The 16,800-nt window shown below is 42.4% G+C and overlaps 1 protein-coding gene across 1 annotated transcript in view; it reads right to left on the reverse strand.

The window, feature by feature from the left end:
* ptch2 (patched 2) overlaps positions 1-8,832 on the reverse strand; it is a 28,175-nt gene extending 19,343 nt beyond the window's left edge. The window contains exons 1-2 of the mRNA XM_026374666.1: positions 8,235-8,832; positions 6,469-6,661 (exon numbers count right to left, since the gene is read on the reverse strand). Of these exons, the coding sequence (XP_026230451.1) occupies positions 6,469-6,661; positions 8,235-8,381 (340 nt within the window). The 5' untranslated portion in view covers positions 8,382-8,832. The remainder of the gene's footprint in view (positions 1-6,468; positions 6,662-8,234) is intronic.
* Positions 8,833-16,800: the final 7,968 nt, after the last annotated feature.

The following is a 16,800-nucleotide window of genomic DNA, read 5'->3' on the forward strand; positions in this document are numbered from 1 at the left end:
AGTGGCTGGTAATTTTATTACATGAGCAATTTTGTAACATGAAATATTAGTCTGTCTTTGGCAACATGATCAAAAATGAAAAAAAGAAATGATCACAAGTGATCACAACTCCGTCTAAATCACATCCACAGTTCTTTCATTGAATGTTTTGGAGAAACCCGACCACCATCTTCCAAATTTTACAAACAGCTTTACTCTGTTGGGTGCAACATATGAATTCATTTACTAGGTTCACCACTAAAAGCACTTTCACAACACTTACGACATTGGGAAAGTGAAAAGCAAGCAAAAAATGTCATAACAAGCCCTGACATGGTTTCATGACTGTGGGTGTATAAATATAATGTCTGTATGAACGTGTGTATGTGCCTGTGTGTGTGTCTGTAAACCAGTGTAAACACTGGACCCTGTCTCCACCAACCTCAGTCATTTCCTCACCACATGAACCTTCCATCCCCAAAAGATGAACACCTAGATTCCCCTAACTGGGTAACATACGTGCTATTCCAGTCTGTCTCTGTGGCTTACAGGCCTAGTCCAGTTTCCAGGCCATGCTAGGTCAGACCGACCACCTTCAAAGTTCAGTGTGCTAGATTAGCTGGATTAGCTGGCCTTTGAATGGCCCCATGCTGATATGGAGGAAGACCCAGGATTGAAGAGGGCTGAAACTGACATGTATGCTACATAGTGCCATGAAAAGTTACCTTTCCCTGATTAACACAGCATGACAACCTGAGAAGACGGTTCATACGGATAACCTTAATGATAAAAAATATATAAACACCAACCTAAGCTGTCCTTTTGGACACCATCTTTCATCTATCATCACCCTTTCTCTCACCTCGTCCAATATAAGCCCTTTATTTCTTTTGACTTTCAGCAGAGAAACCAAATGAGAAATTAGTCTTGGCCTAGCATCCAGAATCAGAAAAAAACTTGTGGTTCTTTTGTCACACATGGACCCACCAGAAACGGGCTGGACCACATGTTGGGTCCTCAGCCTGGCCCTGCCCTTTGGCATTTCCTAGCCAGGGCACGGCCTAAAACAGACTGCCCCCAGCAGATGGGCTGTTCAGCCATACAATCCTTCAGTACAGCAGCTCCAGACTGAATGCAGACCCTTTTGTCATTCAACCCTTCAATTTCTTTTAGATGTTTCCCAACAAACAGCAAAATAAAATAAAGAAGGGACCTTTTTTTTTTCACAACAAAACCAAATGGACCAAAACTTTCCCAGCCTGTAAAACAATGCCAGAGTCAACTGTGGGAGGGTGAGGCAGCGAGCGAGAAAGAGAAGCTGGCACTTTGCTATCTTACCTATAGAAATACAGTGTCTGTGTTTGTGTGTGTGTGTGTGTGTTTTGTCTTTATGGACACACTGTATCTGTTCATCAATCCTCAAAAGTCAGTTGTATTATTTTAGGAAGGAAAAATCAGTGTGTGAACGCAACTAAACTAAATTATTAGTTTCAATTACGCAGCTCCTACAAGGATGAAAAACAACAACACCTTAAAAACAGTATAAAACTGTGAAAACAAAATGAAAAATCAGTTTCACTTACATTCTATTCAGATGTGCCAGTGGTGTTAGCCACCACACATAAATTTTCACCAGGGTTGGCATTTAGGCACTTTCTATTTCCATATGTATAGGCTTGCCTCTGCTAATTATGCTAATCATGGGCAGTGTTGGCCACTGTGAAAAATAGTCACATTAGACACTCCACTGACCGCTAATGCTGCTTAATGTGTGGTTGAAACATACATTCATCCCTGCCTGAAAGGCAAAATTTTTCCACGTTGCTGGTCTTATTCAGACAAGAAATGAATTTATTGAGCCCAAGAACCATTTCTTTTTTCCTTCCCAAGTACCAAGAAAATGTCCAGTCTCTCTCCGTCTCCCTCTCTCTTTACTTTTATACTTTCATGGTGTAAAGACAGAGGCAAAATGGTGCAACCTCTGAGGTGACTGGTGTTGCTTTATATCGCGCAGACCAAAGACAAAGATTGCTCTTCAGCTAGGAAAGAAAGGGTGCCACACTATATTGATTGAGTTTTCATTATCCCATTTTCAGCTGCAGCCTTTCAGGATATTGCATTCAGTGTTGCATTGAGTTCTGTAGTGCAGGGCCCATTTTTTATAAAAGCTCTGGTACTGAAATAACTGTATAAAGGTGTTGTAATGTTTTATGTTAACACTGTAAATGTGGCTGTAACTTCAAAATCCAGTCAACCTGATGAACCGTGAAATCAAAAAGCTGCGTACAGTGTAGTCCGTGAGTTTCCATTATCACGGAAGCAAAAGCCATGTGTCTGTCATATGCACATGTATCTATAGCTGCTCAGTGTGTGTTTATTTGTTGGGGGGTGGTCTTGGTCTGACTGTTGAAGAGTATGTGTGTTGGGGGGGGGGATGCTGAGAAAGGGGATGGAATGAGGGAGACTTGGATTGAAGGATGGAGAGAAGGAGGGGTGAAATAAACATTTAGAAGTGACCCAGGTTGACTCTGGTCTTGTTTGTTCTCTCTACCAGTGAGGTCCTGGGCCCTGAGCGCTGGGAGTTTATTTATCTAGCTGGGGCACCGCAGCACACTATTCAACTCCAATAATGCCTCATAGAGCTCCCTTTCTCTGTCTGAACTGGGGCGCTGTGTGCGCACCAATGAATTATAGCATTTACCTGCTGTGCCGCTCTGAGGTTTATTTAGAGAAACTGCTCCAAACATCAAAATGCCCACGTGTGCATTCGCTCATTTGCGCAAACTCGGGAATGTTTTCTCTCATTCTGACTCTTTCCGTGTCTTTTAATCAACCTGTTTCCAAGCTCCTCATATTTGCAGAGGGCCATGTCTGATTTGGTTGCTAGATGGCTAAGCTAGAACTCCAATATTTATGCATACATGCTATGTGGACTGTGCATGGTCTTTAGCTCCCCCTTTCCTATCCTCTGTCTTCATGGCCTTTTTATGGGACATGTGGTGTGCCTGCTATTCGGATAGGGCCTGTCTCACTGCACTCATATTTGGACAGCTTGAGTCTGTGTACCCGTCTGTCATGCCTCAGCCAAACTCTGCCAAGAAGGATGAGTTTAGTTAATGCAAGTGTAAACACTACCACCTTTACATGCAAGCCATTTCTTTCCTCTCTTTCTCAAATAAGCTTTTCAAGTAGGTCTTTAGATCGGGAAACAATCTGACCTTAAAAAAAAAACCCCTGACCATTCAATTCACAATATAAAACAATGATCTAACTACATTGCAAAAAAAAACAAAACATGTTCAACAGTTTTTTAAGCATAAGCACACACCTCTCTCACGAAACGGCTCCCCCTCACAGCTCTTTATGGTGAAAGAAGGACACGCATGAGACTAACGCTTGACGCTTGTTCAAGTGAGACAAGCAAAGACACAAGCAAAAAGTGTCAGCTAGCCATAAACCTTGTACCCTGTTCCTGCCCCAGCCCCCCACTGTCTTCTCTCATTCTTCTCTTCTTCCTGCACCTCTTTTTACAATCTCTCTTTTTTCTCTGTTCAAGGACAATGCAGATTAGATCACGTTGCCCGGCTCAGACCAACTTTCACACTCCCATAGGTGAACAGGATACAGTACATGTTCAACAATAAACAGAATAGAAGGCATTATAAAATAGTATATAAGTCAGATTCAAATTAGATGCTATATGTTTCACTTCACTGGTTGCCAGTATTTGCTTCAATTAAAAAAATACAATGCCTTATAACCTTTAAAACATCTCAGACTTAAGTGAGTGATGACTGGTGCCTGTCTCGGGTTCTCAGGTGCAGTGACGGAGAGGTAAAGCCAGAAACTCCCACTGTCAGACTAAACACCCTGATATTGTGGCTTTTATTCTCACCCTATACAGATGTGATCCTTTTTTGTTAACAACCTTGCAAATACACAAGTTTTGAGATAAACATCCTTATGTCAAACAACACTGATAAAATAAAATAAAAACGTTTGCTTGGGAATGCAGGTATGCAGCTTCTCATTTTGTCTCTCTCTGTCTACTCCTTCTAGACACGGACAGCACTACCATGCTCTGCTTCACAGTGTTTTGGTCCTGTAGGAGGGAGGAAGCAATTAAAAAAGCCCTGGTGGCCTGACTTCACAGAGGAGGCAGACAGACAGGTAGGAATATAAACAGACACGCACAAAGCAAAGGCAGACAGACGGGCACGCAGTCAGGAAATTCAGGCAGACAGACAGACGGCCGGCCTAGCTGTATACACGAAAGGTGGCAAAGTTGACAAGTGTATGTGTTTGTGTATGTGATTACTCTAGGGGCACCTTCTTGTATATGATGGGAAGCATATGCCCCTCACACATTCACACGTTCACCAACAGCTTGCACCATGTGTTAACACATAAGTTGTCAATTCCCAACTAGTTTATTCTGAACAAATGAGGCTACAAAAGCTTTGTTTATGCTCTACAATCTGGAGAGAGCTGTTCCGAATACAAAGGAAATGACTTACAGGTTTGCATCAGGCATGTGATTTTAAAGTTAAAGATCTCTAAGTAATGTCCAAAACATATTTTGAGGCTCTTAATATGAAATCAGCTGTCTTGTTAGCAAGGATATCATTCCTCCCTCGTCGGTGCTCTGGCTTATGTGCAATGATGCATGTGTGTGTGTGTGTGTGTGTGTTTTTTGTGTGTGTGTGAGAGAATGAGAGAGACAGAGGGAGAACTAACCTCTTCTTGTTACCAAACCACTTTACTCTCCATTGAGGCCCTAGCAGCTTTGTCAATGGGCTATTGGTGGAAACAAGGCAGGCAGAAACTTTAGAAACATGGCCACGGCCTCTTAAAGGCACAGCATTCCTTTTCAGCCCCCCGGTTCAACTCGCTCAATCCCGCAGAAAAACAACTGGCACGCAAACATCTAAACATCTCCTTTAAGAAATTGCTCTGCCAATTAGCTCATGAAGTAATCCTGAAGCTTTACACTAACCAGAATGAAAACCAAAAGAAAAAAAGGAGACTGTGGAAATTCAAACTCTTCTTCATTGTTTTGCTGGAGCTTCAGGCTTTTCCTCCAGCAAGCTAATAACTTCAGCGACAACATTTATAGAGGCTGTTTTTTTTTTTTTGTTTGTTTGTTTGTTTTGTCGTGCCTGATAGAGGAATTTATTTAAATTCCCATGCAGTCGCCTCCAAACACTTCTCCCGACACGTACAATGTGTGATTCCTCCAACACCTCCACGCAGATCCTGTGGGAGCCGCCTGTCCCCGTCCTCTAGTGACATGGTGGGCTTAAAAACCCTATAGAGTCTGTTTATATTCACCAACTGCTGTGGCGCTTTTAAAGCGTGCAAAACAGGTGGGTAAACTTCAGCTGCATTCACTTATATTTTTTTTCTTCTGGTGTGGAGGAGGAGGAGGAGGGAGTGGGTTTAGGGAGGTGGTGCCTGCTTGCCTGCCTGCCTGCTTGCCTCTTGTTGAATGGAATCCAAGAATAGTTAGGGACCACACAGGGAGCTGCGGGGGGAGGGGTCAGATCCCTCAAAGATGGCTAACCATTCACACAGTCCATCTGCTGCGGGGATCAGCCCCAGCACTGAAAGCCTGGGGGTTTAAAAGGAATTTGGCCAGTGTGAAAAACCAAATAAAGCTGCCTCTGCCCCTGAAAATGTACACATAAGCTAAAACTAAAGTGCACAGAAAGAAGGTAAAAGGGAGCAGTGTCAAATGTAGAGAAGGTTTCTAGACTAGAGCAGAATCCCGAACAGAGACATCCTTATAAAGCGAGACAAAGGTATTGTGTGTGTGTGTGTGTGTCCATGCGACACTGTAACGCAGTCATGTCAGAGACGTGTTTTCACTTCTCAGATAAACTGGGACTTATTAAGAAATAAGCTGACGATTACTGAGCATTTCCACTTTCGCAGCTTGTAGAAGACAGAATAAAGGAACTGGTGCTGCCTTTGCAAGCTAGTTGTCGTTTGTATTTGCGTTGCATACTGGTGAATGTGTTGGAAATCTACAGAAATGTGTGTAATAGTCATTTTCATCCAGCCAAACACTAAAAGAACAACTTAAATCAGCCTAAACCCTGTTTCTGCTCTAGTCAGGACTTCAGCCAGACAAGCAGTCAGCCTGTTAAGCACTGAACACCTAGTGCCCTCCCATGGCACTGAGATGACACTAACTTGACCACCCTGCATCGTCCCACCAGCCACTATTGTCAGTCAAACTCCTGCTAAGCCGAGCAGAGAAGACTCATCCAAATCTGTAAATTACTGAGCATTCAAAAAAAAAAAAAAACATCCCTTAAGACCAGATTCAGCTTTTAACTTGACGGGTACACTTTGAGATGTTCTACTCACGTGTGAAACAGTGACAACACAGAACTAGCAGCGTGTGTTAAGTGTGTGTGTAGCTGCATCACGTAAACATCTATCAGCAACACGTAATGTGTCAGTTGAGACATATCTTGAACTCACCTTCCACCCATAGCTGTTCGATGTCCGTCTCAATGGCTGCAACTCGGAGTCCCACAGATAGAGCCCCAAATACTAAGAGTCCAATAAAAAGGACCTTCCCACAGTGTCTCTGGATGTGGCAGCCCAGAGAGAACAGGAGGGCCTGGAACCTCGCCCGGATCCACAGTGGAGCTTTCTGACCTACCGCCTTACCCTGGATTTGAAGCAGGAGGGAGGGCGAGAAAAGGACAATATTATTTTTACTATGTTACCAAACATAAATAAAGCACCATTGCACAACTGTCCACAGAACGGTTCATAGCTTGCACAGCGCTATCTGTGTTTTTTGTGAGCAGAGGCCACATCACAGTGGCAACTAACATCCACAACGCTGGATAACACATGCATCTGTATTCAGAGAGAGGTGCAGCTTAAGATGACGCCTTGTACAGCATGATGACAAGTTAAGGTGCTAACCAGCTAACCACAGAGTTGACTGTTAACTATTGCCCTATGCTGTGTGTACAGACACACTCGTGCTAAAACTGCATGCCCACCACCTGGTCTGAGTGGAGGCTCAGGACAGAGCTTCCTTCAACCACTTCACATTCAAGATGATTTAAACTGCACATCTGTGGATATATTTTAATACTAGTGGTTCTGGCTCACCAAATCCAAAGAAAGTGTCGTGACAAAGGCAAATGTGAGCTTCAAAACACAATTTTCACTAAAAGAATAAACCAGTGGCTTTAACATTATTTATAGTAATAACATTTCAGATTATAGTTTCAGTCTGTTAGTTGGAAACTATCAGTACTGTGTTATGCATAAAGTGTCACTTTCTCCTAAATGAATTAATCTGGTCTTTAGTTAGTTTGTAATATATAGTTACCACAACAATGTGCTGCTGTAGAAACATAATATTTGCTGCAGCTCTTTGTAGAAAACTTGTTCTTTCACTCCTGTATGAGAATAAACTAATTCAGTCTAATAAAGCTGGCATGCATTTCCATGGCCTGACCTAAACCACACAGTTTCTCTTATCATTTTTATTAGAACTGTTAGAAGCTCTGCTTGTCGGATCTGTTCAGTCCCTGTGCTACAAATGTCACTGCTGCAGCAGACACAGCACTGGTGTTGTGGCTTCTCTCAACAGTGCTGAAACACGTCCAAGCATCCGGGCGGTCCAAAGATGCTTTGTCAGATCAAACTCAATCAGTGAATTCCTTTACAGGACCCACCACATTTCCAAACAGACCCCGGGCCAGTGCGCTCTCCGCTGCCTGCACAAAGCCAAAAACACGCACAAGACGACTGCGGATATGGGAACAAGCCCTCACTCACTCACGGTGGCTTTAACAACAACAAAAAAAAAGAATGAGAGTCCTGTGCCCATTGAACTAAACAGCAGAGTTACCGTGCTGCCAAATATGAAAACTCTTGTTTGGTTATCACTTGATTGCTGAGGGATCCTGAGCTGGTTCATGTCAAACAAGCGCCGGGATGATCTGGATGTGGCTCCAGCAAACATCCAACTCTGGCCACAGTTTCTTTACTGATTTTTACTCAACTGACAAACAGTTAAACTGCACTACTCCTAGTCTGGCCGTCGTCTGGTGGTCCACCGACCCCACTGTTCGAGCCCTCGCTTCTGCCTGAACTCCTTTCCCACATCCACCCCCCCCCCCAGCTCCCGATTAGATAGCGGCTAAATCAAGACCTTTCATTCACGTTTGCTGACTGAATGGACGCTGCCTCCACAGTAAATCCGCGCTTTAGTGTATCACCTTTGAGATCTGTTTAAGTGCGAAAGCAGCGTGGCAGTAGCTGGGTCTCCGGAGCAGGTCTGGGTTCGCGGGCGGCTGGGAGCGCGTATAACTCGGGGGTAAATCTCCAAAGACGCTGGACGCTGGGACCCCGCGATCCGAGGCCATAGTCCAAAGAGGGTGAACGGGGCGCAGGGCGAAGCGACAGAGAATCGGTGCGAGTTCACAAAAAGCGACAATAATCCAACATAGAAGAGGGGCGCATCCAGCACCACCGGCGACAAGTTAGGAGAACCCTTTCTAGTCTTCCTAGGAGGCAAACAAGTCTCGAAACTCCATCCCAACATTATGCGCCGAAATCCGTATAGATCCTTCAGTCTTCATTCGTCCTAATAGTTTGTGAAACGACGTCTCAGAGAGGACTAGTAGCTGCTGTAGTAGTAGTAGTAGTAGTAGTAGTAGTAGTAGTAGTAGTAGCCTGTGTCTGAGCCGTTCGTGTCAAGTCTAACTCTGATCCCGTAGCGGTAACATTTGGAGAAGTTCCCCTCTCGGCAAATCCTGAAAAGGGAGGTTTGATGGAAAAGTGCTCCGGCTCCCATTGGCCAAGGAAGAGGCAAATTACTTTGCAAACGTCGCCTATTATTAGCTGCTAAGCAACAGCTCACCAAAGTGGAGAGAGAGAGGGGGACCACCCAGGCTGCTGCTGCCTGGGCTGCAGGGAGGAGGAGGAGGAGGGAGGGAGGGAGGGAGGGGTGGGAGGTGGTGGTGGTGGAGGTGTGGGGGGGGGGGGGGGGGGACTCTTTCAATAAACTCTGCACCAGCGCGCACGCATGCACACACACACACACACACACACACACACACAAAGAAGCGCGCACGCAGCTTGCCGCTGCGCGCCTCGCTCGCTCCTTGAACAGTGTTCCCAGTGACCGAGCCCTCGGGTTTGTAAGAAGTAATCGCACATGCCATCTATTGATACAACAGAGACGGGCACGCACGCACGCACGCACGCACGCACACAGCTCCAGCACAGGCCAATCAGTGACAGAATAATAAAAAAAACAAGAAGAAGAAGAAGTCAATTCAGCTTTTAGAGATAAGAGTGTAAACATGGTTATTATTGTTGTGTATGAGAGAGTTACACATCTTTCAGCACTTTTCATATCACTTCAGGGCATCTCATGTTCCAGCCTCACATTTGTTACTCCAGAAACACTTTTAAGTCTTTGCTGTGAGCGCAGCCTGTTACAGGCAGCACTGACAGCTGGAACCTCACCTCTTGCAGCCAAAAGCTAAAGGTGGTTTGCTTTCTTACACCCTAGAAAATGTAATCCCTCTGTTACGAGGCCTTTGCCTTTAAACGATCACAGGAGTTATTCCACATATGCATCTTTTCCCTGCTACACCTTGGCTCTGCCTGGTTTCCGTGTGACAACCTTATCTCTGTGGAGCCTTGTGGAAAGTTTCCATGTAGAGCCGTGCATGATTTTATGAGCGCAGAAAGCAGTGCACCTAAGAAATAATGTCTGAGAGACACAAGAAAGAAAAAGAAAGAAGAGTTCAGATTGTTTTCTACAACTAGGTAGTTTGCTAAAGAAAGCCCCCACATGCACCACCCATGACAGTGTGGGGGTGAAGAACAAACACTTTACCAGATTACACAGTCACTCCGTGTCTAAACATCAACCTGTGCTGCTTTGTGGAGCATTTGTCAGGTGGCTGGTGCTAATCCCAGGTCCTTCGGGTCCATGTAAGGGAATCTGAAGCTGAAATAAAGCGATTTGGAAATAGATGTTCATGCTGTAGCCTCGTTCTGTTCCATCCATAATCACTGTTTACATCACACGGAGACAAAGAGCAAGAGATGGAAATTTAAAAAAGGAATATTAACTATGTAAGTGAACATTTTCTAATGATAACATCTGTTTTTGTAAATCCAGTTTAGGTCCAAGATTGTTTCTCAGTAAAATGTCTGAATATCAGCTGCTTTTTATGTTCAGGTTTTCTTAATCAAGTAATTTAAGTTTAGTGGAAAATGCAGAAAGTGTGTTTTCGAATTATACCCACTCAGGTGTCATAAATCCAAAGATAAACCATTTAAAAATAGTTTTAAACAGAGCAAAACCTCTGCAACATGTGCAATATACCTGTAAAATTCTAGTCCCAATTTATTTGACAAATTCTTAAAGATGAAAATTATGACTACAATGTGTTGCACAAGTCTTTAGACTTGTGCAACAAAAACAGCCGTCGGTGAAGGTGGAGCTGATTTTAATCACCTTATATAGAGACAGGAAGGTTAATCCATAAATATCACGTCAGCATTTTATTAATATAGAATGATTTTTACAGGAATCTAATCTAACAAAAAGTAACTAACGAGGTTAAAATGAATGTAGTGGAGTAAAAGTAACATAAAATGGAAAAGTATCTCTTTACTGTACTTGTACTTGTGCATAATGAAACTTATTATTATTATTATTATTATTTATTAAAACTTCAATACCAAATTTGTATGAATGTTTCAAAAAACATTAAACAAATGTTTAAACGTTTTATGTTTTCGATTTTTTGTTTAGAGGTTTTAGAACGTTTATGAGTTTTAGATGCTATCATCTAACTTATCATCACTTTATCATTCGAAGTAAGATTTTGTTTTGTTGTTGAAGTTTTAGTATTTTGCTCCGTTATGAACTCTTAAATGTCTGAATTTAATTAAGCTGCAGTCTGATAAAACAGATTATGTTGAGTGTTTGTGTGAAGCCTTTTATTGACTTGAAGTTTAGGATCATCTGTTGTTGATTTCTCATCTACCACGACTCTCCGCACGCGTTCACTGATACACCAGCAGCTATACTTACTTGTCCCTCTGTCCACGTGGAGGTGACCACGCGCTCGCTCACTTTTCCAGAGTGGCTACTGGTCGGCCTGTGTTTCCTTTCTGTTGGATCTGGGTAAGGCTTGCCTGGACTGACTTGGGTCGGGTCGAGTGGTAGAGGGGAAACAGGCAGCTGGAAATGGGAGCTAATGTGGAATGTGAGGAATTGGGTTGTGTGGTAGGGGGCCCCTTCAAGCCTAACAAACTCAGGGAGGTCCGAGGCCTGGTCTGGAAGCCTTGGATAAATAAACCATCTGAGATGACCATGCGCTGTGCAGATATCTGCCATCACACTGCCCCAGCCTCCAAATACAAACTGAGTAAGACCCCCTCCCCTTCCTCGTGTCCTGTGCTCCACATGGTCTCTGATGTACAATTCGTGCTTTCCTCTCTTTATCTTATCCCTTGTTCCATCTTTTCTACTTCTAACCCCTTTACATTTATTCTTCTTAACACTTCTCGCCCTCGATTTCTACTGTACTCGTCCTTTTACCTTTTCCCTCCCCCAATCTCCATTCCTCCAATTCATCTCTCCCCAGTGGCTCCATCCATCCATCCGTTCATCCATGCATGCATGGCTGGCTGTCCGTCCGGAGTTCTGTATGTGCTATAGGCAGAGCTACGGAACCGCTCTGGCACTCGGTCGTCTCACAACTGCAGAGACGCCCAGAGTCCAGGCCCAGAGAGTGTTTATTTATCAAAGAGAGAGGCTGTGAGACTGCTCACGGCTGTATTTAAGTGTCATTTTTTTACAGTGACGGCTGTCATCACATAGCACACACAGTAAAAGTGAAGGAAAAACTTAATTCAACCATAAAATACATCATGGGGTATATGTGGGGAAGTTTCATTAGTAGCTAAGTAAAAAGAAAGAAAGAAAAAACAAGGATTTGGTGTAAAGATGATTAGAGAAAGACATTTAAAGTGAAAACTGAGCCATCTTTTGAGAGTTATAGGAAATATTGTTGACAAAAACTCGAAAAGGGCAGAATTTACATGAAACCAGATGCCAAACGTGTAACTCAACGGATTAAACATGGAATAACATGAAACGAGAACTTCTGTAACACAAATCGGAGTAACCATATGGCACCTTATTCATTCTATGTTACGCTGCAATTGTCACAAGTTGCTGGTTCCACATCTGAAATCCGGTAAAAATACAAAAAGAAGGGAGGTGAAAAACACAAAAATAAGAATAAAATTATACCAGACGTTCCCGTTATCATGGCAGTCATTTGTATCTCATTGAGTTGTGTAATATGTTATCGGCATATGTCCAGCACCGTGATAGACATAAACACAAAGCAGAAAAACTAGAGATGATATATGAAATATATTGACCTTCATCTTTCCTGATTTCTAACTATCTAAAGTGAAATGTAGGATTTTTTATGTAGAACGGTAATAAACAAATATAAATACCCATTTCAAATTATACAACCACTAAGCATTCTGAGGGGGCCTGGGGTGATATGATGATGATGATAATTTTTTTTTTACCCATTCATTACACCCTGAGTGTACTTATCTATGTGTGAGGGCAATTTACAATCATTTCATCATGGAAACCACTTTAAAGCGTTCAACAACAGAGCTTCGCTGCAAAGCTCTTAAAACAGACTGAGACATAACAAAAAGTCCCTCGATGAAAAAAATAAAAAAAGATAAAATCACAAACACATTTTGACTGAACTCTTTCAATTTAACAAATTATTTCCATGATAACAAAACAGAGCCTAAGGTTGACTGACTGCAAAAATTGAGCTGTTTAGAAATGACAAAAAAAAAGCACAGATACACACACGCCATAGTTTACACCAACCGAAACCTCTGCACTTCTTCAGCCATGGAACATGGAGATTTAAGATTCACAAAGTCATCTTACATATTACCGGGAAAACCCAAGAGACATTTTCAACTTCACAAGTCTATAATTACTCATGTTTCCCAGATATCAGTAAAAAGTTTGAAAGTTTCCCGGTAGCACAGAGACAGTTTCTGCACCGAGCACCTTTGTAAGTCTGAGAGTTGAAGCTGCCACCCACAGTCTCACACAAGATTAATTATGATAATGCATTTCTTTACTCCTTTGTCATCATAATGAATGGTTGCCTTTCTGGGGGGAAAAACACACAAAACACACAGAAACACACTTTTCTTTAAGTCTTTGTTTGTGCGGTTGTAACAGAGGTATTGTCAGACGCTGCTAGCAGGTGGTAATGCAAACTCAGACCTGTAGCTTTAAAAGGACGCAGAGAACCTCACAAATGTGTGTGTGTGTGTGTGTGTTCACGTATATGTGAGCAAATATAGCAGAAAATTGTATAGCTTTTCAAAAATGCCCCTCACAACAGTGTTACGCTCAACAGTGATCTGTTATAAATCAAAAAACGATTTTTTTAATGCATAACTTTATTTGGCATAGTACGATTTTAATCTTTAATAGCGTATAATTGAAAAACAAGTGTTTGTAAAACATTAAAATTTGTTCTATATATTCAATTTAGCCTCAGCTTGTGATTGAACCGAATAAAAAGTTTTAAAGTTGGAGTGACTGTATTATTGTTGAAGTGGAAAAAAATGAATATAATTATGGTTTTTAGAAAGAAATTGGTAGTGTGTTTGTTTGCACTCACAGATCTGGATGTTTTAAACACTTTAATTAACATAATTAGAAAGAAAAGGTCGCTTCAGGGTGTAAAAGAGGTTAATCATTTGTGTCTTCCTGTGATTTCTTTTGCAAAAGCAATTTAATATGTGATTCCAATCAACCGCCCAGTCAATATTTAGTTAGGCCTCCCCAGTGACAGACAGGGATATCTGGCTTTGTGTGTGTGTGTGTGTGTGTGTGTGTGTGTGTGTAGGGCCCGTCACCGAGGTTGTTATCCCCTACATGGTATCTGTGTCTCCACACACACTCACTCTTTGTTAGCAAAGCAACATAAGCAACTGTTGTATCTCTGAAGCTTGTAAAAAGGGTGTTTGTGTGTGTATGTATTCAGATGTTTAAGTTAGTGATGGGGTGGCGTTGGTGTGTGTGTGTGTGTGTGTGTGTGTGTTTGGGGCGGGGGTAGCATCTCGAAAGGTAGTGTGTGGAGAAAAAAAAAAAAAAGAGGGAGGGAGGAAATTCATTTGTGGCCGGAGAACACAGAAGACAAATTGAGGAAGTGTTGTGCTAATGTGTAGGGGTCAGCAGCAAACACACACAGGTTTCTTACTGACTGCCACTTGGGTGGCCTGCTCGCTCCTTCTCTCTCTCTCGCTCACCCACGATCAGCCCTCAAGCCATGAAGCCACCCAGCTACTCGGCCAAACCCCCAACCCATCTGTGTATGTCTATGCATCGCACACTTGTCTCCAAGTCATTGCTATGGTTCTTCGTTTTCTCTTTTCTGTCTCTCAGAAACTAGCCTTGATTTTTAATGTGTCTTTTTTTATCTTCTGAAGTCAGAGTGGAGGAAGGTCAAACACTTCCTCCTCAACTGTATCTAACTTTTTCCAGATAATCAACAGTTTCAACATAATCAACTTTACTTTGGACAGTTTCCATTGCAGTGTCTTAAGTCTCTCGGCTGATATTAATGTCCTACACACCTGACAGCTTCACGATCAAATCTCTTCTCTGTGGCACTAGTTACATTTCTTTCGGATACATGATAAGAGGAACATTTTCTGTAGACAGGTCATAAAGTTCAAGCAGTTGAAGCAATTTAAGCCAGACAGAAGACAACCTGAAATATAATCTGCAGAGCAAACATGCACATTTGTGTCCATGTATGCAATCACTCACACAGGTGTTAGACGGCATTGATTAGTTTGTGCAACAGAGGATTAACAATGGTGACACAGCCTCCACGCACAGAGGCAAATACACGTTTGTGCTTGAAGGCAGGGTCGGTCATGGTGGTGGTACTGAGGGGACTCCGGGGGTCTCTGGATAAATACACAAACCTCTGCTCAAACACACCCGGCTGCCAGAACTCATCATGTGGTTGAAGAGAGAGGTCAGAGTGTGGGACCACTAAAAAGGTTAACAAGACAAAGAACACAGACAAAGTGAACCTTAACTGTGGTTTTTATGTGGTTTTCAAAACTCAGGTGACAAATGCCATCGTTCACCCTCGAATCCAGTCAGGTGAACGACGCTGTCAGGTGAGGAAGCACCTACAACAGGTTCCAACTCAGACATGAACTAGTGGGAAATCACATTAACAACTGGCTCAATGTGAATAAATACAATTCTGACATCATAATACATGAATTTGAATTTGACAAGATGAAAAATTAAGTATCTGCACAGGAATACTAATTGATGAGGTCTTTAATCATCCTTCCATTTAAACTTTTTAAAGTAAAGTTGAATCAACAACAATGCACTGTTGAACAAACAGCAGCGCATGGAGCAAAAGTTCAATCTTCATGGACTTCACTGATTCCCGCAATCTATTTTAACTTTTTCCAGCTGGTGGGGGAATTGTCACAAAAATGACTGAAGTATAGAGTATGCAGTCTGCTTTATTTCATTTTGTCACTTTTCTGATGTGAGCACAATATAAATGTGAGTACTGAACATGCTGGATGTCATTTTCAAGAGATTCTCCACTGACTGAATAATTGATATTGAATTTTATGCAGGAGAAACCAAGATATCCTGACCGTTAGTCCCTAGTACAGGTCAAACTCTGGCTCCTAGATTTCACATAATGCTACTTTATAACTGTCAATCTCAGTAGACAGACTTTCTGGATTCCCAAATAGAAATAATTTAGGCAGCAACACCAGGGTTATTTTGCAAGTGAAGACATTAAAACAACTGTCTTTTACATATGAGTACTACCCGTCCCACATACAGCACAAGTAATTATGTTGAGCCAGTGTACATCAAGAATCATCACTAAAGGACTACATTTAAGCTTGGATAGCTTAAGTGTTATGGTTGAACACACTGAAACATGTTCATGCCCTAAACAGTATTCCAAGGAAAATCACAATATGCAGTTTTCCTGGTAATTGAACATGTGACACACCAACTAAAGCATCTGAAGGAAAGTGGAGATGGGAGATAACGCAATGCGTAATCAGTCCACAAGAGACAGCCTAAATGACTCCTGCAAGGCCACAGAAACAATAGGAAACAGGATTGTAAATCATACACACGCACACACTCCGCACCCCCACAGACATCACTGTCCCCATCTTCTTTCGTGACTAAGGAACTTCAAGCCTGTAATTTAAGAAATGCTCTACCAAAAGAATGCAATAAATCTTGTGACGGCAAAAGGAGAAAAAAGAGGAGGAAAAAAAAGGAAGAAAAGCGTCAGGAGCGAGTCAGTTTCCTCCTCTGCTGTGTTCATGCGTGAGGGTGGGGTGTCGGCGTTAACTGATACAGGATCAAGCTGGGTGGTCCGGGGCCTACACATACACCATTTATGTGTACAAATAAACTTAACCTCCCCACGCCATTGTGGTCACCACTCCCCCCTCTTTTTCTCTACATGTCGGTTCTTCACAGCTGCACAGTGTGCATGTGTAAACACCCATGCACATTCAAACGTGTACAAGCTCACGCTCGTCCCTCTACAAGAGGGTAAATTACGCAATTGAGTCCTACTATTAGGAGACAGTAATGATCTGATAATAACTAGTGTGCTAAAACATTACAAAGATCTAAAAGAGGCGAAGAAAAATAAATGAAACACCAACACA

Source organism: Anabas testudineus, chromosome 17 (assembly GCF_900324465.2).
Source record: "Anabas testudineus chromosome 17, fAnaTes1.2, whole genome shotgun sequence".
NCBI lineage: Eukaryota > Metazoa > Chordata > Actinopteri > Anabantiformes > Anabantidae > Anabas > Anabas testudineus.